Below are 24651 nucleotides of genomic sequence, written 5' to 3' on the forward strand. Positions count from 1 at the left end.
TGGCTGGGTGTTGTGTGCTGTCCTTAGGTTAGTTAGGTTTAAGTAGTTCTAAGTTCTAGGGGACTGATGACCGTAGCAGTTAAGTCCCATAGTGCTCAGAGCCATTCAGCCATTCCGCTCTCAGTCAAACAAAATCGACAGGTGTAAAGGTAATTTTAGGAATACTCAATGGGAGTGTAACACAACCGTTACTGTTTACAAGGTGTATAAATGATCTAGTAGGAAGCGTCGAAATCTCTTTAAGGCTAATCGGAGATGATAGAATTTTCTGTAAGACGGTGGCAACGCCAGAAGACGGTAACGATTTCCGGAAGGACCTTCACAGGATTTTTGAATAGTGGATGGACTGATAGTTGACCCAGAGGGTAAAAAAGTCAAACTTACTGCACATACGCAGGAAAATAAACAGTTTACTGTATAACTTCAAGCTGACGACAAGTTGCTGGAAAAATTAACCACCGTAAAACATCGAGGAGAATCTATACGGAGCGACCTTAAGTGAAATGACCACATGAAACAAACAGTAGGGAAAGCAGAAGCGAGACCGCGATTCGTAGGTAGAATCTTAAGGAAATGTACACTACTGGCCATTAAAATTGATACACCACGAAGATGACGTGCTACAGACGCGTAATTCACACAAGGTTGGCGCCGGTGGAGACACCTACAACGTTGACATGAAGAAAGTTTCCAAACGATTTCTCGTACACAAACTGCAGTTGACCGGCGTTGCCTGGTAAAACGTTGTTGTGATGCCTCGTGTAAGGAGGAGAAATGCGTAACATCACGTTTCTGACTTTGATAAAGGTCGGATTGTAGCCTATCGCGATTGCGGTTTATCGTATCGCGACATTGCTGCTCGCGTTGGTCGAGATCCAATGACTGTTAGCAGAATATGGAATCGGTGGGTTCACGAGGGTAATACGGAACGCCGTGCTGGATCCCAACGGCCTCGTATCACGAGCAGTCGAGATGACAGGCATGTTATCAGCATTGCTGTAACGGATTTTGCAGCCACGTCTCGATCCCTGAGTCAACATACGGGGACGTTTGCAAGTTAACAATCATCTGCACGAACACTTCGACGACGTTTGCAGCAGCAGGGAGTATCAACTCGGAGACCATGGCTGCGGTTACCCTCGACGCTGCATCACAGACAGGAGCACCTGCGATGGTGTACTCAACGACGAACCTGGGTGCACGAATGGCAAAACGTCATTTTTTCGGATGAATCCAGGTTCTGTTTAGAGTACCATGATGGTCCCATCCGTGTTTGGCGACATCGCGGTGAACGCACATTGGAAGCGTGTATTCGTCATCGCCATACTGGCGTATGACCCGACGTGATGGTATGGGATGCCATTAGTTACACGTCTCGGTCACCTCTTGTTCGCATTTACGGCACATTGAACAGTGGACATTACATTTCAGATTGTTACGACCAGTGGCTCTACCCTTCATTCGATCCCTGCGACACCCTACATTTCAGCAGGATAATACACGACCGCATTTTGCAGGTCCTGTACGGGCCTTTCTGGATACAAAAAATGTTCGACTGCTGCCCTGTCCAGGACATTCTCCAGATCTCTCACGAATTGAAAACGTCTGGTCAATGGTGGCCGAGCAACTGGCTCGTGACAATACGCCAGTCACTACTCTTGATGAACTGTGGTATCGTGTTGAAGCCGCATAGGCATCTGTACCTGTACACGCCATCCAAGCTCTCTTTGACTCAATGCCCAGGCGTGTCAAGACCGTTATTACGGCCAGAGGTGGTTGGTCTGGGTATTGATTTCTCAGGATCTATGCACTAAAATTGCGTCCAAATGTAATCACATGTCAGTTCCAGTATAATATATTTGTCCAATGAATGCCCTTCATCATCTGCGTTTCTTCTTGGTGTAGCAATTTTAATGGCCAGTAGTGTAATTCAGTCACTAAAACAGTGGGTCACAAGGCACTTGTTCGATCGATTCTTGAGTCTGGTTCATCAATCTCAGAGCGGCGCGTTTCGTCACGGGATTGTTTAGTCGCGTGGGAGTGTTAACAGAGATGCACAGCAAACTCGAATGGCAGACGCTACAAGAGAGGCGTTTGGCTCCGGGAGAGGTTTAGTACTGAAATTTCGAAAGAGTATATCCCGAGAGGAGTCGGATAATTTACTACTTCCTCCTATATACGTATCGCGAGGAGTACTGATGTAGAGGTTTAAAAAAATAACAATGTACTGCAACGATTATTCAGAGAAATATCAATTAACGTAAAGATACACAGTTATTTCGTACAGGATAATGCTCGCATACCTTAAGGCCCATGCAACTATGTCAGTATACGTATTATGAAGGATTTCTGACGACGGATATTTGAGTGGCATCCTTGTTTCACAAACCTGAACCCATGTGATTTCAGTCTTCGGCGGATGCAAAAAGATAAGAAGCGTGCAAACAATTTCCATACACTCTACGAATTAGGAGACAGCATTCACCTTATCTAGCATATCGAGAGCCGGAATTTCGTCAAGTGTTCTTCAACATGTTCAAATGGTTGAACTGGCTCTGTCCGCAGCTCGTGGTCGTGCGGTAGCGTTCTCGCTTCCCACACCCGGGTTCCCGGGTTCGATTCCCGGCGGGGTCAGGGATTTTCTCCGCCTCGTGATGACTGGGTGTTGTGTGATGTCCTTAGGTTAGTTAGGTTTAAGTAGTTCTAAGTTCTAGGGGACTGATGACCCGTAGTGCTCAGAGCCATTTGAACCATTTGAACTGGCTCTAAGCACTATGGGATTTAACATCCGAGGTCATCTGTCCCCTACACTTAGAACTACTTAAACCTAAGTAACCTAAGGACATCACACACATCCACGCCCGAGCCAGGATGCGAACTTGCGACCCTAGCAGTAGCGCGGTTCTGGACTGAAGCACCTAGAACCGCTCGGCCACAGCGGCCAACTACAACGTGTTCTGAACGTATCGGGCTGCTCTTGTTGCAGTGGAACCTCTTTCCTAGCAATTGCTGTGAGCAAAAGTAAGTGAAATTTAGTTGCACCGTGCAAGATCCCTTCGCTTCTAAACTGATACACAGCTTAGCCGCGAGTCCGTAGAGGGTGGTATATATGACGTACAGTATGACTGGTCAGCATTTCCACCCGAAATTTGCGAGTGTAAGTCGGACCTTCCTTGATCCGCCTTAGTGGGTCGTGTTGTCGGATTTCCTCCTACCTGTGCGCGGTGCAGCTCTCGTAAATGTCGTCCCGTGCAGATTCTTCATTGGCGCATTAGATGTCTCTGTCGGTGGAAGCTAGTTATCTGGAATTGCTGTCGGTCAACTTTGCGGTATCTATTTACTCAAAATTAACATTCAGAATGCAGTAATATCACGTTCATTCCTATTAGATCAGTAATGAAACACTCATGTCACAAACTACTCGTAACCGAGAGCATGGCTACCATCGAACAAGACAGGAAGCTCTCTTAACGCCGACTGCCGACTTTGGCGCGCAGTCCGTATCTCTTACTGGTTTCGTCATAGTTCGTGAATTTCCGATCAAGTTCGTACTTACTAAGATATGCGTTTGTTAATGAAAGGGTGTGAATTTTAACGAGGCAAAATTATGATAAATAGTTTTAAACATCCAGAGGCTCCTCCTAGTATTCATGTTGTCATAAATTACTTTAATTATTAAATATAAATAAATAAAATCGGTGACTTTGGCGCCAAGATGGCGGTACTTACCGGCATTTATATTTCCCAGGCTGACGCTTTTTGCTACGGTCCAGCGCCGAGCCGCATCCCACTACGCGCGACATACGGTCGCTTCGTCACCTAGTGTGGGAAATGCTCTCCGACTCATTGCCCGCTACGCACTACAGCACTTCATAACTATCGTGAATACATCAATAAGAGACAACACTTCATTAAAACCGGTAAAAATGTCTTCCTTACGTAAGAGGCACCTTAAACCGCTTATCTCAGGGGACATGCGACGAGCACTGTAAGGCAGTTACTGGGGAAATTAACTGGTCCATACGAAGTACCAACTCCGGAAAATATGTGGTCGTACCTGAAGTAGCCTTTATCCAATAAAAGGGAGAAAAAACCCGGACAAGAAATCCTTCCACATTATTTGTGCTCTAACCTTCCTGTAATAGTTTCAATTGACAGAGCAGTAGAGTTTCGTAAATGACGCGAAGCCACTAGCGGATGTAATGTGGTGCAGGAGCTCGCTGGCCGGTGTACTCACCTCCTGGCACACGGAACGACATGAGCCGGTAGCTAAGGAACAGCAGGCGGACTCTGCAAAAGATACAAAAAAAAGCGTTACCGCTGTTACCATCACAGCAGCGTAGATTCATGCAAAGTACAGAGACAACTTGTGGCTTTTAAAGGCTCATATGTCGATTTGCGAAGTGAATTGCTTTGAATGTGATGAACTTACTGATGGACTACGTGTAAGCTCAATTAGCGTCTTAATAGCTAAGTATAAGACAACAGCTTGAAATACGAGGGTAATCTCAAAAGTAAGGTCTCCTATTTTTTTATAAGTACATGGACCTGTTTATTTCTACAATGGTTTACATCAGTTTACAGCTTGAACATTTAGCTATTTTTCGACATAATTACCATTTCTATCGATGCATTTTTGTTGACTCTGTGGCAGTTTTTGTATGCCCATGTCATACCAGTTCGCCGCCATGCTGTTCAGAAAGTTATGAACCTCTTATTTCACCTCGTCGTCGGAGCTGAATCGCTTTCCTGCCAAATGTTCTTTTAACTTAGGGAACAGGTGATACGTCACTGAGCGCCAAGTCAGGGCTATAATGTGGGTGGATGATTATGTTCCACTGAAATTGTTGCAGGAGAGCAACGGTTTGCCGAGCGATGTGTGGGCGAGCGTTGCCATGGAGAATGTGTACGTCCTTGCTCAACATTCCTCTTCTCCGGTTCTGTACTGCCTGTTTGAGTTTTTTCAGAGTCTCACAGTACCTGTCAGCGTTAATTGTGGTCCCAGTGGGCATAAAGTCGACCAACAATACACCTTTCCGATCCCAAAAAACGGTTGTCATGACTTTACCGGCAGACTTTGTTTGAATTTCCGCGGCTTTTGGCGAAGAAGGATGCCGCCATTGCCGTGATTGTTGCTTGGTCTCAGGTGTAAAGTGGTATGCCCAGGCTTCGCCACCCGTGACAACTGAGTCCAGAAAGTTGTCCTGTTCGGCTGCAAGGCGGTGAAGAAATGAGCGGGAAGCATCAACTCGTTGCCTCATGTGGTCCTCAGTCAGCATGCGTGGCACCCATCTTGCGCACACCTTCCGGTAGTTCAATGTTTCCGTTAAAATTCTGTGAGCGGTGCTTCGGGAAACCTGAGGAACCAACGTGTAGAGATCATCCAGGGTGATCCGCCGATCTTCACGCATGCTTTGTTCAACCGTCAACATTGTCTCCTCAGACACTGACTGTCTCCCGCTCCTTTGTTCGTCGTGAATTTCGCTCCGACCAGCTGCAAACTCTCTACACCACTTACGAACATTTTTGACATCCATGCACATCTCATCATACACTTCCGCCAGTTGGCGATGGATTTCAATCGGCGCAGTGCCCTTTGCGTTTAAAACCGAGTAACTCCGCGCAATTCGCACTTGGCTGTAACATCCAATGGGAGCTGTATTCTCAACAGCTGGCAAGCCAAAACTGAGCGCCTCAGCGCGGCGTGCGCATGTCTATACACACCGCGTGAAGCACTCTTCGTAACAGTGTGATCAACTGCCACACAAACAGAGTTCTGTACTTATAAAAAATTAGGAGACCTTACTTTTGGGATTACCGTCGTAGATGCCTAGCGATGAACATAGACGTTACTCGCACAGAACAGTTTGTGCATGTGGTACCACCAGACAAGTATTTGAAAAAGTAATATTTGATTAGCACCAAGAATTGCTATCAAAATTATTCTTACTTTTACTATTGGTTTCCATCTTATGATCAATTTTAAGTTGCTGTTGTTGTCGTTTGTGTAGCCATCAGTCTGAAGACTGGTTTAATGCAGCTTTCCACGCTAGTCTCTCCTGTGCAAGCCTCTTCGGATAACTATCTCCTCTTACATCCATTTCAATCTGTTTTCATCCCTTGGTCTCCCTCTACAATTTTTAATGACCCCTTCCCTCCGTATATTTCCCTGATTTACCAAACTGACGACTGCTTCATGCCTTAAGAAGTGTCCTATCAATCGATTCACTATTTTAGTGAAATTGCACCGTAAATTTCAGTTTCCCCAATTCTGTTTTGTATCTTCTCATTAGCCACTCGATTTACTCTTTAGCAATCTGCTACAGTATTACGTTTCAAACGATTTTATTCTTTCCTTCTCAGAACTGTTTATCGTCCATGATTCACTTGCGCATAAGGCTGCACATCACTCGAATTTCCTCAGAAAAGACTTCGTATCGTTTAAATGTATTGGTCTGACGGAATTTCATTTTCCTGAAAATATATGAGTCTCTACGTTATCTTCGGTAAGGGTAGAAGCTGAAGCAATGAATTAAAATTTGTGCCACGGCCGGGAGTTGAAGCCGTATCCAAGTCCCGACCGTGTCACGAATTTTAATTCATTGCTTCAGTACGTATCCATATTGAATTATATTTATATATATACGGTACCTAATTCGACCCGCCAGGATAGTCGAGATATCGAATCCGCCCGGCGGGTTAACGACGACGGCCGGTGTGCTGGCCAGCCTGGATGTGGTTTTTAGGCGGTTTTCCACATCCTACTAGGTGAATACCGGGCTAGTCCCCATGTCCCGCCTCAGTTACATGACTCGCAGACATTTGAAACACCTTCACACTATTTCACGATTTATACTAGATGCAGACATCTGGGGTACACTAATTCTGTCCCGGAGGGTATGGGGTGGCGGCAGGTAGGGCAACCGGCCACCCCTTAAAATTAACCATGCCAAATCCGTACTTACTCCTGCCGACCTTGAGCAGAATGGCGGATACAGGCAGTAGCAAACGAAAGCAAAAGAAAATACGGTACCTAATTTCTTATTTTCAGCTCTAGTACCATACAATTAACAACAGCCTACATGGCAAAGCCATTATAACACCGACAAATTCAAGTACAATACATTGTACAATCAACAGTGAAATTTACCAGTTAATTATAGAAATTTCGTCTTGTAATCCAAATGCCATCCAGTATGTATCTGAAAACAACTCAAGCTTTTTCAAGGGTCTTCGCCCTTGAACGACTGCCGAAAACAATAATTGCTAACAACGCCACTCAGTTTTCCTCTCAAGAAGTCAGACATTTTTTATAAAAGGAATTGCTTTTCACACTTTAAACACGCGCCATTTTATGTAAAAGCGAACCGACTAACAGAAAGATTTTCTCGGACGTTCAAGATGTGTATGATAGCTCACTCAGCAGTAAAGTAAGGGCAACGCTTTTCTGTTATTTCTTTTGCCGGCCGCGGTGGTCTAGAGGTTCTGGCGCTGCAGTCCGGAACCGCGGGACTGCTACGGTCGCAGGTTCGAATCCTGCCTCGGGCATGGGTGTGTGTGATGTCCTTAGGTTAGTTAGGTTTAAGTAATTCTAAGTTCTAGGGGACTTATGACCTAAGATGTTAAGTCCCATAGTGCTCAGAGCCATTTGTTATTTCTTTCTCAGTAAACAGCCACTCCACATGATGCAAAATATCAAAATGTTTAAATGTGTGCGAATTTCCAAGGGACCAAACTGCTGAGGTCATCGGTCCCTAGAGATAAGCACTACTTAAACTACCTATTGCTAAGAACAATACACACATCCATGCCCGAGGGAAGACTCGAAACTCCGGCATGAGGGGCCACACAATCCGTAACATAGATCTTCAAACCGCAAGACGATTCAGTCCAGAACCGCGCTGCTGCTAAGGTCGCAGGTTAGAATCCTGCTTCGGGCACGGATGTGTGTGGTATCCTTAGGTTAGTTAGGTTTACGTAGTTCTAAGTCTAGGGGATTGATGACCTGAGATGTTAAGTCCCATAGTGCTTAAAGCCATTTGTACCATTTTTTGGACCCTGCATGGCTGCAAAATATCCAGCTGAAAGACAACATGGGAGACAACTTCGTAGATTAATGTCAGTTTTAAAGGAGGAGGAGGAGGAGGAGGAGGAGGAGGATATTGGTGTTTAACGTCCCGTCGACAACGAGGTCATTAGAGACGGAGCACAAGCTCGGATTACGGAAGGATGGGAAAGGAAATCGGCCGTGCCCTTTCAAAGGAACCATCCCGGCATTTGCCTGGAGTGTTCTAGGGAAATCACGGAAAACCTAAATCAGGATGGCCGGACGCGGGATTGACAGTTTTAAAGCCACTCAGGTGAAGCATCGACGACAGTCGAAGGAAAGGTTCTTCTAAAATAAATGATCCGGTATTCTTTCTAACGTGTAAGTCTGGCGAGAGATCATGTGTACCAGGCATAATCATACAGCAGCTCGGCAATGTTCTGTGTAAATTAGGAACCTGTCACAGTGTCCAAACTGGCCATAACAATCAGGTGCAGATGCAAGGTGCTCATGCAGTTGTAGGAATAACGCCTAGGCTCGTCTCTTTCAGATTCAAAGATTTCAATACAGCGAGCCATCTGGCAGCGACAACCATCCCCGATTTCGCTACCAGCAGCGGGGCCCATTATAGCCACCGAGCGACGCCGGGTGGTTATGGACGTCGCACCTAACCCCGTAGGTGAGCCTGTAAACGTGGGCGTGGCCAACGCTTGACCGACCTCTCACATTACCGTGGCTTCGTGTGTGGTTTCGCACGATTCCGGGAGAAAATGCCAGGGGGAGCAACACGTGTGCGTTTACCACATTCGCACGTCGTCAAGAACAGAATCAAACTTAAGCACGTCTGCTCCTCCTTCCCTTTCCCCCGGGTGGCATATTGTCCCCGTTAGCCGCAGTACACAGCGGTACCACCAGAGGGCCCCACATAACAATCAGTCTCAACATGGTGACACAAATAGCAGCATCAGTCAAATCGCAGATGGCGCTCATACCAGGAACTCTTTCCTGCTTCGGCACAAGACGTTCAAATAGACCATTCATCCGCCAAGACGTCTGCCACCACAGTGGATGATGAAACCCGGAGCTATTTGGTGATACGAGGTTTCTCGCTAATTAGTTCTTGCGATGACATTCATAAGCCGAGCACATGACGTGGCGTGGACTCGACTAATGTCTGAAGTAGTGCTGGAGGGAATTGACACGTTGAATCCTGCACGGTTGTCCGTAACTTTGTAAGAATACGAGGGGGTAGAGACCTCTTCTGACAGCATGTTACAGGCGATCACAGATATGCTCAATAATGTTCATGTCTGGAGAGTTAGGTGGCAGTTGATGGTTGGAGCGCTGACACATTATCGGCGTGTCCAGTAATGCTGGCAACTGATGTGTTACACATGGGGATCATATCATCCTGTATCGCATCAAAAACAGCCTGAAGATGTCGCACTGAAGCGTTGAAACTGGTAGAGGCAAAATAAAATAAAATCATAAGGACGGCTGCACGTCATTATCATCATCATTATCATCATTTAAGACTGATTATGCCTTTCAGCGTTCAGTCTGGAGCTTAGCCCCCCTTATACAGTTCCTCCATGATCCCCTATTCAGTGCTAACTTTGGTGCCTCTTCTGATGTTAAACCTATTACTTCAAAATCATTCTTAACCGAATCCAGGTACCTTCTCCTCGGTCTGCCCCGACTCCTCCTACCCTCTACTGCTGAATCCATGAGTCTCTTGGGTAACCTTGCTTCTCCCACGCGTGTAACATAACCCCACCATCTAAGCCTGTTCGCCCTGACTGCTACATCTATAGAGTTCATTCCCAGTTTTTCTTTGATTTCTTCATTGTGGACACCCTCCTGCCATTGTTCCCATCTACTAGTACCTGCAATCATCCTAGCTACTTTCATATCCGTAACCTCAACCTTGTTGATAAGGTAGTCTGAATCCACCCAGCTTTCGCTCCCATACAACAAAGTTGGTCGAAAGATTGAAAGGTGCACAGATAACTTAGTCTTGGTACTGACTTCCTTCTTGCAGAAGAGAGTAGATCGTAGCTGAGCGCTCACTGCATTAGCTTTGCTACACCTTGCTTCCAGTTCTTTCACTATGTTGCCATCCTGTGAGAATATGCATCCTAAGTACTTGAAACCGTCCACCTGTTCTAACTTTGTTCCTCCAATTTGGCACTCCATCCGGACGGCTGCAGGTGTTTTTATTTATGTGACACGATAGTAAACGGCCACCGTTCCAGAGACCTCCTGCTAAGAGAATGGACACACAAAAGTAAGGTTGGCAGCGGAAGTGTTTAAACTCAGAAGAGTGTTTCTGGAGCCACTATGTAGTAATTCATGACGTATGGGGGGGGGGGGGGGTGGCATTGTCCTGCTGGAATTGCCCAAATCAGTCGGAATACACATTGGACACGAATGGACGCAGTTGGTCGCACAGAATGGTTACATACGTATCCCTTGTCAGAGTCGTATCAAGACGTATCAGGGATCCCATATCACTCCATAAGGAATTTCATGCCATTGCGTGGGAGCGCCCACGTGAATTCCTGCGGTGTTTCCATATTATAAAAGAGAGAGACAGCGAAATAATTTTGTTGGTCTTGAAAGATCAATAACTCCCGAGTTCAGAGAGATTAAGCACTTTTAAACATCTCCAATCCACATGATCTCCGATTTGTCTCACATTTAAGAGTTGTGCAGAACAACTGCTCGATTCTGTGAGGTACGAACAGGTCTCTAAACCGCATTAACAGTGAGGCCTTTTACTCGCTCAATCTCAGGAGTAATAGCCTACGCAAGCATTTTCGTTGGTCGTTGACTGATGACACAATGACACTCACCTGGACAGTTCTGTTTCCTTCTAGGACATTTCGATAGTTTATTTTCAACATGGGCGGACATAGTCACCGAACAAAAATCATTATAAACCGATTAGGAAACGACCTACCCAACAGCTCCAGGCTGTATGAAGCCACCTACCATCAAACCCTGAGACGACCGCGCTGTGTAGTCAGGAATGATACTGTATATTACAATACGACTCTATAAAATACTTTGAAGTTGCTAGAGCCAAAACGGGAAATCTGATACACAAATTGATATTTGGGTAACAGAATTCATATGAATAAAAAAGATCGTCTTTCCATCTGGATGTGCTATATGAGTGCTACAGACTATAGCGATTCTATGAAGTCTCAGGAAACGAAGTATGGTCACAAATAACCTTCTCTTGAGAAATATGTGTGTAGTTTTGTGGGTAGTTACACTTTTAATAAGATTCTGCAAGAACGCGACCAACGACGACTGAAGAGAATCGTTCAGCGTGCAACCCTTGCGCAGATTGTGGCAGATTTCAATGCTGGACCATCAAAAAGTGTCAACGTGTGAAGTATTCAAGGAAACATAATCGATAAGGGCTTTCGGAGAGAAGGATGGTGATGATGATGTTTGCTTTGTGGGGCGCTCAACTGCGCAGTTATCAGCGCACGTACAAATTCCCAACCTTTACTCAGTCAAAACTCGCCACTTTCATGAATGATGATGAAATGGTGAGGACAACACAAACACCCAGTCATCTCGAGGCAGACGAAAATCCCTGACCCAGCCGGGAATCGAACCCGCGACCCCGTGCTCGGGAAGCGAGAACGCGACCGCGAGACCACGAGCTGCGAACCCTGAGCGAAGGCTCACTCGTGTAACCTTGATGACTGAATGACACAAAGCTTTACGCCTCGCCTGGGCTCGTCAGCACAACGTTGGACTGTTGATGACTGGAAACATGTTGCCTGTTCGGACGCGTCTCATTTCAAATGGTATCGAACGAACAGGCGTGTACGAGAATAGAGACAATCCCATGTGTCCATGGGTGTTGCATGTCGGCAGGGGACTGTTCAAGCTGGTGAAGGCTCTGTAATGATGTGGGACGAGTGCAGTTGGAGTGATACGGAATTCCTGATACATCTAGATACGACGCTGACAGGTGACATGTACGCAAGCATCCTATCTGATCAACTGCATCCATTCATGTGCAGCATGTATTCCGACTGACTTGGGCAATTCCAGCAGGACAATGTGACTCCCCCCACGTCCAGAATTGCTACAGAGTGGCTCCAGGAACACTATTATGAGTTTAAACACTTCTGCTGACCATCAAACTCCGCAGACACGAAAATTGTTGAGTAAAACTTGGATGCCTTGTAACGTGCTGTTCAGAAGAGATCTCCAGCCCCTCGTACTCTTACGGATTTGTGGACAACCCTGCAAGATTCATGGTGTCCGTTCCCTCCAACACTACTTGAGACGTTAGTTGAGTCCTTGCAACGTCGTGTTGTGGCACTTCTGCGTGGTTACAAGGGCCCCACAAGATATTAGGCAGATGTATACTTTCTTTGGCACTTCAGTGTATATGTTCCTCATTTCCCGATATTCGTAGCTCGTGTAGTCTCCAAAATTTCTGTTCACAGAATTCACTATATCACAAAACATCTATTTTGTACACCCATACATTATTTTTATATCTGTCATATTATTTTTATTGTCGTCACGGTTATTATTATTATTACTATCATTGTTATTATTATTATTATTATTATTACTGTTATCATTATTAGTAGCCGTAGCAGCAGTAGCAGAAGTATTTATAGTATTAACTTTATTAGTTCATACTCAGTAATATTTACTCACATTTTCGCCTTAGATACTCAAATAAATACTATTTGTCATATGAAAAATTTTCATTTCTGTGGTAACAATTATGTAAAGGAGACACTATATGTGTGAAAACCTGATCTGACCTGCTGACCCTTATCAGATAGGGTTAAATATATAGTTCCAAAACACATATGGCTAATATTACCATACTAAATAGACAGTTGACATTTCATTTTGGGCCTAAATGAGGCAATGTAACAAAACTAACCTGACCAAGCTTGTAACTACAGAAATCATATGTTAGCTAAAGTACTATGCTAAAGAAGCAAACACACAAACAAACATGAAGTCAGGCACTGTCAGGTACTGGGAGAATGTAGTTAATTCCATGTGTAGGTACACACGTGTTGTAAAGCGCAAAGAGCTTTCAAATTAAATATTTCCACATCTAAATTGTTTTATGATGTTTCTCAAGCGTTGCGAGGATATCTTTGTGCCTGAAATATGTAGAAGTCCTGGAACGTAAATCTGATGCTATCTTATTGGTGGTTCATGAAACGAACTCTATCACGCGGCGTTTCTACAAGTTTTTCAGTAATTTTTCACCTTAGCAAGTACAGATTTAGGGGGTTTATGATAAAGCATTATTTACAGTAGAAATATTTGAATAATGCTACTGATCAGCGTTTATTTCTTCTTATTACAAATGACTCTGCCTTACTTCAGGTTAACCGAGCGAGGTGGCGCAGTGGTTAGACACTGGACTCGCATTCGGGAGGACGACGGTTCAATCCCGCGTCCGGCCATCCTGATTTAGGTTTTCCGTGATTTCCCTAAATCGCTCCAGGCAAATGCCGGGATGGTTCCTTTCAAAGGGCACGGCCGACTTCCTTCCCCGTCCTTCCCTAATCCGATGAGACCGATGACCACGCTTTCTGGTCTCCTTCCCCAAAACAACCAACCTTACTTCAGGTTATGTGGTAAAACAACTTTACATCGGAGCTACAATGTTTATACAAGGAGTCCCATGTCAACTGAATCTTATTAACACCCCCCCCCCCAATATTTTCCACTAAACAATCAGTTAACGGTGGTCACCATCTCAACTGACCCATACTACCCACAGTAGTACTCGGGATATGTTCAGTTCACTCTGGCAATTCCAACGCATTTTCCAAGACGTGGATTACCAAGGAGGGTGGCCATTCTTGATGTCCGCCCCCCCCCCCCCCAGAAAAAAAGAAAATAAAGAAAAGGAAAATTCATAAATCGTTGTGGACTTAGATTAACAACATACCTTTTCAGTAGGTACTGTTCTGTAAGCAAGGTCCAGTACCGTAAAATATCTTTTAGCGGACACTTAGCCATACGGTCATGCGGTAGCGTTCTCGCTTCCCACGCCCGGGTTCCCGGGTTAGATTCCCGGCGGGGTCAGGGATTTTCTCTGCCTCGTGATGACTGGGTGTTGTGTGCTGTCCTTAGTTTAGTTAGGTTTAAGTAGTTCTAAGTTCTAGGGGAGTGATGACCAAAGATGTTAAGTCCCATAGTGCTCAGAACCATTTTGAACTTAGCCATATCAATGCACTTTCAATAAAGCGCTCTAACGAGGGGGGTATTTTACCACCACGCTAAATGTTTTTAAATACAAATTTCACTAATATTTGTTGACTTTTACTCACTACATATATTTCAAAGTCATACTGTTGCGTTAGTTGGTTCGTGAACCTGAAACTATTGAAAGTGACATTTAATGTGAAAAGCGACCTACTAGTAAAACTTAAATTTTTATGTTGGCTTTACCTGAAAAATTAAAGACATTTATGGAATCTGGTAAATGACTTTATTAAAACAAAAAAATAAGGAGGTCGTTGAACTAATACTGTAACATTTTTCTCTCTGTCAATTTCGGTTGAGAAAATGTGGAATTCGTTGTGTGACATCGTGAAATATTCGCGCTTCAGTCCCCATAGGTTGATGAAGTTCAGACTTTAGAATGGCGTCTGTAACCGAGGTGCGTTCCAAGCAGAAAGTTGCCATTGAGTTTCTTTTGGCGGAAACAAAGAGCATCGCAGATATTCATAGACGCTTGCAGAATGTCTACGAAAACCTGGTAATGAACGAAAGCGTGGTGAGTCTGTTATCGGATCGAGTAAACCTTTCCGATCTCCTTTCTTCCGGTCGGCCGCACACAACTGTGATTCCTGCAACTTTGGGACGGGCGGACACTCTCATTTCAGATGATTGACAAATCACAGTGAAACACATAGCTACTTAACTGGACGTCTTTGTCAGTAGCCCTGACACTTCATCTACCAGCTGGGGTGCTCAAAAGCGTATAGCCGCTGTATTCCTCATCACCTAACAGAGGATCAGGAAAAGCTACGAAGAAGTATCTGTGAGGAAATCCATGCGCTTTACAAGGCTGATCGTGGCAATTTTCTGTTGAACATTGTCATAGGCGATGAAGTTCAGCCCTGTTTTGCTTTACACGATGTGTCAACAGTTATGCAGCTGTCGTATTGTTTGTTATTGCGTAGCTTATTGGGTGATTTAATAATGGATTTAAGTTCAAAATTATTCTTCAAGTGACAAAGGAAGTTAATATTGCACCTTCTATGGTTCTCTGTGATTTATTGCATAATTTGGTAAATCATACAGTTGCTGACGTCATGCGTTTCAGAATGTTGAAAACTGGTATCTACAGAAAGTAATAATTGCCAATCAGTATCATCAACTATCTATTTCTAGTGCAGAGGATGGATTAACTTATTCAGTTTCAACTGGTGCTTACTAAGGTGAAACGTTACTGAAAAACAAGCGAAAACATTTGGTGATGACAGTACGTTTTAAGAACTACCAGTAACAAAGCATCAGACTGAAATTCGAAACTCCTTTACGTATCTTGGATATGGAGGTACCAAGCACCATAGAAAAATTTCGAAGAGAAAATACTTCATTTCAGGGTCATTTGTGCCTTACAGCATGAGCAGCCCTCAAAATGGAATTAACTGAATTCTTCCAGTACCTCTTCGTTTGTGTGCTTTCGAGCTACGCTTAGTTCTTCAGTATTTATGTGCTTTCTGCAGCTATAAAATTGATCAGGTTAGTTATGCCCATCGCCTCATTTAGGCCTAATATGAAATGTCAACTGTTCATTAACATGTTAGTTTTTAGCCTCATGTGTTTTGTAACTATTTAGGCATGAAAATCTCACTGGGGCACTTAATTTGAGAGTTCACAGGCATGTTTTAGGCAGCAGTTTTGCCGGATGTGTGTATGTGTGTGTTTTTCTGATGTATCTTACATGTGAAATTACTGCAAGATACACTTTCTACGGAACTTTTCCGTTGACCAGTTTTAAACATGGTGCAAAAAAAAAAAAAAAATATGTGATGATTCACATATTTTTGAGTGTAGCCAAGTTGGTTGCTCTGAGGCTACATTTTGATTGGTGGGTAAAATACCATGTTGGGTTTGACTGTTCCGTTTTAGCACTAAGTTTTTAATGGGGGGAAGGGAGCTGGGAAGCGGAGGGAAAGACGTTTCTTGCTACGTGATAGTGTAAGACGTGTATATTTCTATTGTCTATTGTCAAATCACAATTTATGAAAGATGTTTATATTTTATTAATAGGATTAAGTAGGAATAATTAATATTTGTCATGTTGGAAATAACTGTGATAGCAGGGAATGTCTGCACCAAAGTATTGTTGACAAGAGAGACCGCAAATTGATATAATTTTAAAAAGAGCGGGAAAGACCACTTTGATACATTTTGTAATGGTAGCAGGGAATGTCTGCACCAGAAAGCATTGTTGGCGGGAGAGACCGCACTTTAGCGTTCGTAGGAAGTCAGTAGTACGCGAGAAGTGAAGCGAGTCGGTAGCAGGTCTGAAGCGAGAGGTTTAGAGGAACGGTGTGCCTGCCAGCCACCAGCTAGGATTTACAAGAGATTATAAACGGATGTACGGAGACATCAGCTAACTATTATCATAAGAGGAACTAATATTATTGAATTATTTTCTTTGCGAAACCCAAGACTACTGAAGGTATGTTTTCGCAATGCTAGTTGTAAGATTATTGTAAAAAGTAAGTCCCATTTGAACGTTTGTAAAATCATTTGATTACCAACAGTAAATATTTGAAGCGTTTTCAGAAAATAATTTTTGCCAGCAATGTTGCATTACTGATTATAATCCATCCCAAAAACCATCAATGTAAAACTTTGCAAAAATTTTATTGTTGTCAAGAAAAAGTGTAACTATGAATTATGTAACTTCAGTCAAATTAATTAAAGAATAACGTCAGCTTTGCAATTAAAGAATAACGTCAGCTTTGGTAATAAATACAGCCACTTATTATGACAGCCCACCAGCAGTTAATAGAGTATAGTAAACCAGAGTAAGTATATTCATGTCGCAGTTCGATGTAGCAGTCAGATGGCGATCCAGTAAAAGTAAAAAAGGTAAGGAACAGTTTTGGGTTATTGCAGATAACGACTGAGGGCCACGACGACGACACATTCTATGTTTCGTCGAAATAATCAGAAAATCACTTTTAATAAGCAGCAGTTAAATTTGTATGCGAAGTTGAGAAAGAGAATAAATTTCAAAGGGAAGATTTCATTTGTTATTATTAAGCAAGAGATAGAAATCCTAAGGAAAGGTTACATAGGTTATTGTAAAAGGGAAGGTTATCAATAACAAAAGAGGTACAGAGGAGACGGGAAGGTTTCAATAGCTATGCCGAAACTGATAAGGAAAGGCATTGCTTACTGCTGTATTGGATTATTACGTCATTGTCCCGCGTGTAAGCAACCTGCACTAGCTCTTGCTCTTGCACGATATAATAAACCGGAGGGTCCTGGACAGTGTCATAGGTATCAGAAATTTAATCACTCGAGCAACAACTGCAACTTGCAGCGCAGATGTGTTAAATGTGCAGGTCTCCACCTTACCAAGCTCTGCAAGCAGCAGAGAGTGGCAACCCCAGTCCGTGGCAATGGGAACGGCCCCACACGGCTAACTACCGCGGCTGTGAAGTGTACCAAAGATTGGTGCAAAACCAGAGGCAGCGGAAAACTGTCCCAGCAACAACAGCCGCATCAAATTCTCAAGCTCGCCAACAGTCAAACTTCGAATAGCGAGCAAGAGATTTCCCGGGTATGCGACCACACAGAGCAGCTATGTCCACTCCCACCACCCACTCGGTGTCCGCGGTACCCTTGCGACCGTGCAGGAGGCGACCCTCCCCCAAGACCCATAAATACGTCACCCACCCACACCACAGGCTTCACCCTCACCACAAGTTCCGGAACAGGCATCTGTAACAACAAACGAAACTGCATCCCCAGCGCAGGAGCAGCCACAGGCGGGACCAAGCGCGGACAGCGATCTCGGAGGTTATCTGAGAGAACTCAGAGACTTAGGGAAGCTGTTTGCGGGGTTCAGCATGGGAGCAGTAATCCAAAAAGTAAGCGAGACCATAGCGGCGGTCCGAGCCGCGAAAGATATGTAAGTAGGCTGTTTATGGTTTCTTATTGGCAACGTTACGTAGCGCTCTATATGAAAATCACTGGCTGTGCTGTGTGCAGTCGGTGGCTAGTTTGCATTGTTGTCTGCCATTGTAGTGTTGGGCAGCGGCAGCTGGATGTGAACAGCGCGTAGCGTTGCGCAGTTGGAGGTGAGCCGCCAGCAGTGATGGATGTGGGGAGAGAGATGGCGGAGTTTTGTAATTTGTCATGAACTGCTATATATATATTATGACTATTAAGGTAAATACATTGTTCGTTCTCTATTAATATCTTTCATTTGCTAACAATCCCTATCAGTAGTTAGTGCCTTCCGTAGTTTGAATCTTTTATTTAGCTGGCAGTAGTGGCGCTCGCTGTGTTGCAGTGTGGTAAGTGAGGTAAGTGATTTCTGAAAAGTATAGTTTAATGTTACTCAGGGCTATTCTTTTGCAGGGATCTTTGATAGTCAGATTGCGTTGCGCTAAAAATATTGTGTGTCACTTTAGTGAATGGCTGAGTACGTTCAGTTTTGCTCAGCTGTTTGAAAAGCAAATAGCGTAAGAGGTTTATCAGCACAGTCGTGTATAATTGTTCTAAGGGGACGTTTCAGATAGATACACAAAAATGCTTATATCTATGAAGCAGCTACGACACTCTTCTTTAACGAACCTTAACTTTACAAGAGAGTTCAAATTACCAACATGAAATGCAGACAGCATATCCTCAAAGATCCCACAGTTACAATCTTTTCTAGACCTGCACGCAGTATATATAGCCTGCATTCAGGAGACGTATCTAACGCCGACCGATCGATTGAAGGTGCGAAACTATTCCGTGCACAGGGTCGACAGGCAAGACCACGCAGGCGGAGGAGTCGCCGTCCTTGTGAAGCGGAGGATTTGCCATCAGACAATCGATATGCCAAAATAGGCCGCGGTTGAGGTGGCCGGTATAGAATTAAAAGTCGGCAATCGGATAGTTAAAATAGTATCGGCGTATAAACCCCCGCATAGTAACTTCGGCGCATAGGACCTTCAGAGCTTGATCAGCATCGGCGAAAGAGTCATAATAACAAGGGACTTGAACTATAAAAGTGTTGGCGGCGGGTGCAACACTACAAAAGTTGGCGGTTGGAGACTGAGAAGGTTTATCGGGAGCAATCCCCAAGTCGGGATAATTGCTCCGGCGATCCCACTCACCTCCCCTACAACGATGACCATGCACCAGACATCCTAAATGTCTTCCTGTGCAAGGGCCTGCCTTGGAGGGCTGCGCCAACAGTCCATTACGAGCTGGATTCAAATCACAACCTGGTAATCCAGGAATGTGCCAATGTCGAACACACAATCCGGAGGATGGCAAACACAACGTATGAGACTAACTAGGAACAATATACCGCCCTGGTAGGACAACACCTGGAGGACATTCCACAAATGCGGAACGAGAGGGAGGTGGACGCAGCAGTAGAGTACTTGGATTCCGCCCTGGACACAGCACCATCCATCGACCCCTGCTTCTGGTGGAACACATATGCAGGGCGAGAGACCGGAAACACAGCACAGGAGCAGTTTTTCTTAGTATCGAGAAAGCATTCGACAAAGTCCGGCATGATGGCTTAATATACAAGTTACCCCAGTTAGACATTGCAGGACATATCATCAGCATGACTGATTCGTTTCTGACAGGGAGGCAGTACCGCATCACCTGTGGGAAACATGTATGCATAATCAGGGACGCTGTGGCAGGAGTTCCTCGGGGCTCAGTTCTTGGCCCCATATTATACTCGCTATACACCAACGTCCTGCCAAAGTTGGCAGGTGGTGAGATAGCGCTGTGTGCAGATGACACGGTGGTTTACAGGAGTAGCAACAACCTCAATCTCATAGCAAGAAAGCTACAAGAGCACTTGGACAAAATCGTGAAATGGTGCAACATTTCGAAAATAAAGATCAATCCTGAGAAGTCCGTAGCAGTTGTGTACACGAGGAAGTTGACTCCCCCAAATAGACGGATTTCTGAAGCCGACAAAGAATTAGAATGGAGCAACTCAGCTACATATCTCGGCCTTGCACTAGACAAATGCCTAACCTTCGCAAAGCAGATAGACATATCCAGAAGCAGAGGTGGCACTGCTTTTAGCCTTCTGTACCCACCCATAAAAAGTGGAGGACTTAGCATACAAACGAAACTAAGACTGTACAGGTCAGTTATCTTCCCAAGTATTCTATATGGATCGGAAGTTTGGTCTTTGGCAGCAGACCCACATCTATAAAAAAATCAGAGGCTCCAAAACAGAATCCTCTGCGTCATCGCCGATACACACAGACATTAAAGACCCTTTAGATGAACCATCAGTCTACACCTACATTAAAAGAAAATCAGAAAAACTCTATGAAAAGGCACCTCCTTCGACCCACCAACTAATTCACCATCCAGGAAACCATTACCCTACTGCTTCAGACAAGCGACCAAACTCAACATTAACCAGAGAATTTAGGAGACAAAACAGTCATACATGCAAACATGATTTACATAAACTTCAAAAGCCATTCTTCTAAATACCATTCCGCCATACTAGAAGTGCTTCAGTGGAACAAAAATAGATAGGCACACACCCTTGTACTTCAATACCGGTTTTAATGGTCAATTCGTGCTGGAGTCAGCATAGATAAACTATTATCTTACTTTAAAGTCTTAACACAATAAGTGAAGTCTTAAAGTTACGAAATTTGTGTATGTCTTGCTGCAGCGTGACCCTCGATGCACAAATTATCTAGACTATATTAATTCAATATTTTATAGCGATACCATTTAGATGCCCCCAGCAGCCTTTACAAATAATTTCAAACATTTTCGAAACCCTTACTCGCTGTCAATCCACACAAAATTATGAAGAGTTACACGTCTATCGCATACTGCATCTTCTCTCTTCATGTAATGGATGTGCGGCTTCAGGCATGACGTATTACTTTTCACTTCTTTACTACAAAGTCTATTTGTAACACATTTTGCAGACAGTATCATTGTATACCACAGAAAGTAACTGAAAAATTATATCATTGTACAACACACTGTTCGGGATATATGACGTCATATACGTTGATACTTGAAAACTAGTTTTTCTTAAGATGGGACGCAAATTACTCACATTATACTCAGCGAATGTTTAATAAGGAGATTACTTTGTGACTTCAAACGGGCTTTAAACATAATCTCAATTGTTTTCTAATTTTTTTCTTTGGTTTATGGGTGAATATCCTAAAAGTAAAACAGACAAATGGAAATACACTGTATGGCCATCCTTTTAGAGATGGTTGTGGGACTCGGCTCTTCGAAAGAGGATATCAAATTAAACACCTTTAGCCGTCAATTTTCAACCTTATTTTATTTGGCAACCAGTTTCAGGGTTTACTACTCCATCTTCAGGCCCCTGACCGACGTGTAGGAAGAATCTACCTCGCTTGTGATCAGGTGATGGTTAAAGCGATCACTGTAGCAAATATCTATTAATACCGGTATTGCTGGCCTCTGTTTTGATCACAAGCTGGATAGATTCTTCCTACATGTCGGTCAGGGGCCTGAAGATTGCGTAGTGAAGCGCTGAAACTGGCTGCCAAATAATATAAGGTTGAAAATTGACGGCTTAAAGGTGTTTTATTGAACAACCCCTATACGGAAATACTGTTTTGCACCTTCAACGATAAATTTCTTACATATTTGACATTAAATATTTAATAAATTACCCCAATTACAACGGAACTAGACGTTAGACTCTGTCTTATATTTGGGAGTGGAGTGTTAACGGTCAGTTACTGTCATCCAATCCGCGTACGCAGTTAGCATTTGAACAGTGTCTTCCTTGCCTACCAGGTTTAAAAGGCTATCTCTGCTGAGATCTCATATGCGTGATTAGCTAAACCGATCGGAAAAGTCGGTATTCAACAGTTGATTTCTATCAGAACAAAGCGCTACACTGAACAGAGACGCAGAGTCCCCACAGTGATACCTCAAAAGCAGCTTCGGTTAATACGACGTCAGGAGACTGTCACGCAGCACACTTTATAAGCCGGTCGGGTCTCGGGTGGTGAAAAGAGAACCGGTCTCACAAGCAGAGAGAAATCGTTACGCAAGATCTTTGTGGTCACTTCCGCAGCCCGATTCTCTATATTAAATATCAGCGCAGTGTTTGTGGCTAGGAGGTAAGCATTTCATTACTGAATTTTAGCTCCAGCTTCACCCAACAAAAACGACTGTCCGTCGTGTATCCATGCGAACTGCTGTCACCTACACAGTCTCAGCACCTGCTATAATTAAATGAATTAATAAAAATTTTAGATCTCATTTTTGTAAGTTCTGGTTCAAATGGCTCTATGGGCCTTAACATCTGAGGTCATCAGTCCCCTAGACTTAGAACTACTTAAACCTAACTAACCTAAGGACATGACACACATCCATGCCCGACGCAGGATTCGAACCTGCGACCGCAGCAGCAGTGCGGTTCCGGACTGAAGTCTAAGTTCTGGCCTGCTCACGAAGTGAGAGCAGAGAAATTGATTCCATGTAAGTCGTATAATATTTTTTATCCATTTCTTTTTATAGCTGTATGTTACGTAATGAACAGAAAAATTTCATAGTTTCAACTCTGAAAACAAATTTCAGATTTTTAAATTGGTTTTCGCAATATAGTGGATGTCTTGCTTGCTACTATGCACCTGCTTACACCCAAAGTCCACTTTCACGTTGCATGGTAATAACGTGCTCACGAAATATCAAAAAAGTTATGCAATTGGACTAAAGAACTAACTAGCAGGACGTCATTATTAATGTGGGATTGTGAGGAAGAAGGGTTTCGTTAGGAGGTTAGTGCGGTAAGACTTGAATGTCCTCGAATGGGCAACTTAAACGGCTCAGAAAGATTTTGCACTTTTACGAATAATGTGTCTCTCATCGTGAAAGGAAGACTGACTCTTGTGTGCTCCGTTCAGTCTGACCTTATGGCATGGAGAACTGTGAGCGCGTTGACACTTCCGGAGAATGGAAGAGACTTTTTGCAGGTAAGTTGGATGCAATGTCGAAAATCAGGTACACAGTAGTTTCCACTGCATCACTTTCGCCTTCAGAAAAACTGCTGTTCCAAAATCTTCTTCAACGCGCTGCCGGAAAAACGTGGGTTCATTTTTTTAAGCATGGTAATAGTTGTTGAAGAGTGCCAGGTACCGCCTTGTCCAGGTAGTCCTAGATGTTCAGCAAGACGTGGGCGGAAAAAATGCAACAAATGGTTCAAATGGCTCTGAGCACTATGGGACTTAACATCTGAGGTCATCAGTCCCCTAGAACTTAGAACTACTTAAACCTAACTAACCTAAGGACATCACACACATTCATGCCCGAGGCAGGATTCGAACCAGCAACCGTAGCGGTCGCGCGGTTCCAGAGTGTAGCGCCTAGAACCGCTCGGACACTCCGGCCGGCCAAAATGCAACACCCTCAGGAACTACTCAGTGGCACCAGAGTATAATATCTACATCTACATCTACGTGATTACTATGCTATTCACAATAAAGTGCCTGGCAGAGGGTTCGATGAACCACCTTCATGCTGTCTCTCTACCGTTCCACTCTCGAACGGCACGCGGGAAAAACGAGCACTTTAATTTTTCCGTGCGAGCCATGATTTCTCTTATTTTATCGTGATGATCATTTCTGCCTATGTAGGTGGGTGTCAACAGAATGTTTTCGCAATCGGAGGAGCAAAGCGGTGATTGAAATTTCATGAGAAGATCCCGTCGCAACGAAAAACGCCTTTGTTTTAATGATTGCCATTCCAATTCACGTATCAAGTCTATGACACTATCTCCCCTATTTCGCGATAATACAAAACGCGCTGCCCATCTTTGTACTTTTTCGATGTCATCCGTCAGTCCCATCTGATGCGGATCCCACACCGCACAGCAGTACTCCAGAATAGGGCGGACAAGCGTAGTGTAAGCAGTATCTTTGGTAGACGTATTGCGCCTTCTAAGTGTTCTGCCAATGAATCGCAGTCTTTGGTTTGCCCTACCCACAATATTATCTATGTGATCGTTCCAATTTAGGTTATTTCTAATTGTAATCCCTAAGTGTTTAGCCGGCCGGTGTGGCCGAGCGGTTCTAGGCGCTATAGTCTGGAACCGCGCGACCGCAACGGCCGCAGGTTCGAATCCTGCCTCCGGCATGAATGTGTGTGATGTCCTTAGGTTAGTTAGGTTTAAGTAGTTCTAAGTGCTAGGGGACTGATGACCTCAGAAGTTAAGTCCCATAGTGCTCAGAGCCATTTGAACCATTTTGAACCTAAGTGTTTAGTTGAATTTACAGCCTTCAGATTTGTGTGACTTATTGCGTAATCGAAATTTAGCTGATTTCTTTTAGTACTGATGTGAATTACTTCGC

General features: G+C 43.9%; 1 protein-coding gene across 1 annotated transcript in view; it reads right to left on the reverse strand.

The window, feature by feature from the left end:
* Positions 1 to 24651, reverse strand: part of LOC126161254 (reversion-inducing cysteine-rich protein with Kazal motifs-like) — a 480526-nt gene that overhangs the window by 373145 nt on the left and 82730 nt on the right. The window contains exon 2 of the mRNA XM_049916994.1: positions 4238 to 4290. Coding sequence (XP_049772951.1) covers positions 4238 to 4290 — 53 coding nt within the window. The remainder of the gene's footprint in view (positions 1 to 4237; positions 4291 to 24651) is intronic.

This window comes from Schistocerca cancellata, chromosome 2 (genome assembly GCF_023864275.1).
Source record: "Schistocerca cancellata isolate TAMUIC-IGC-003103 chromosome 2, iqSchCanc2.1, whole genome shotgun sequence".
NCBI lineage: Eukaryota > Metazoa > Arthropoda > Insecta > Orthoptera > Acrididae > Schistocerca > Schistocerca cancellata.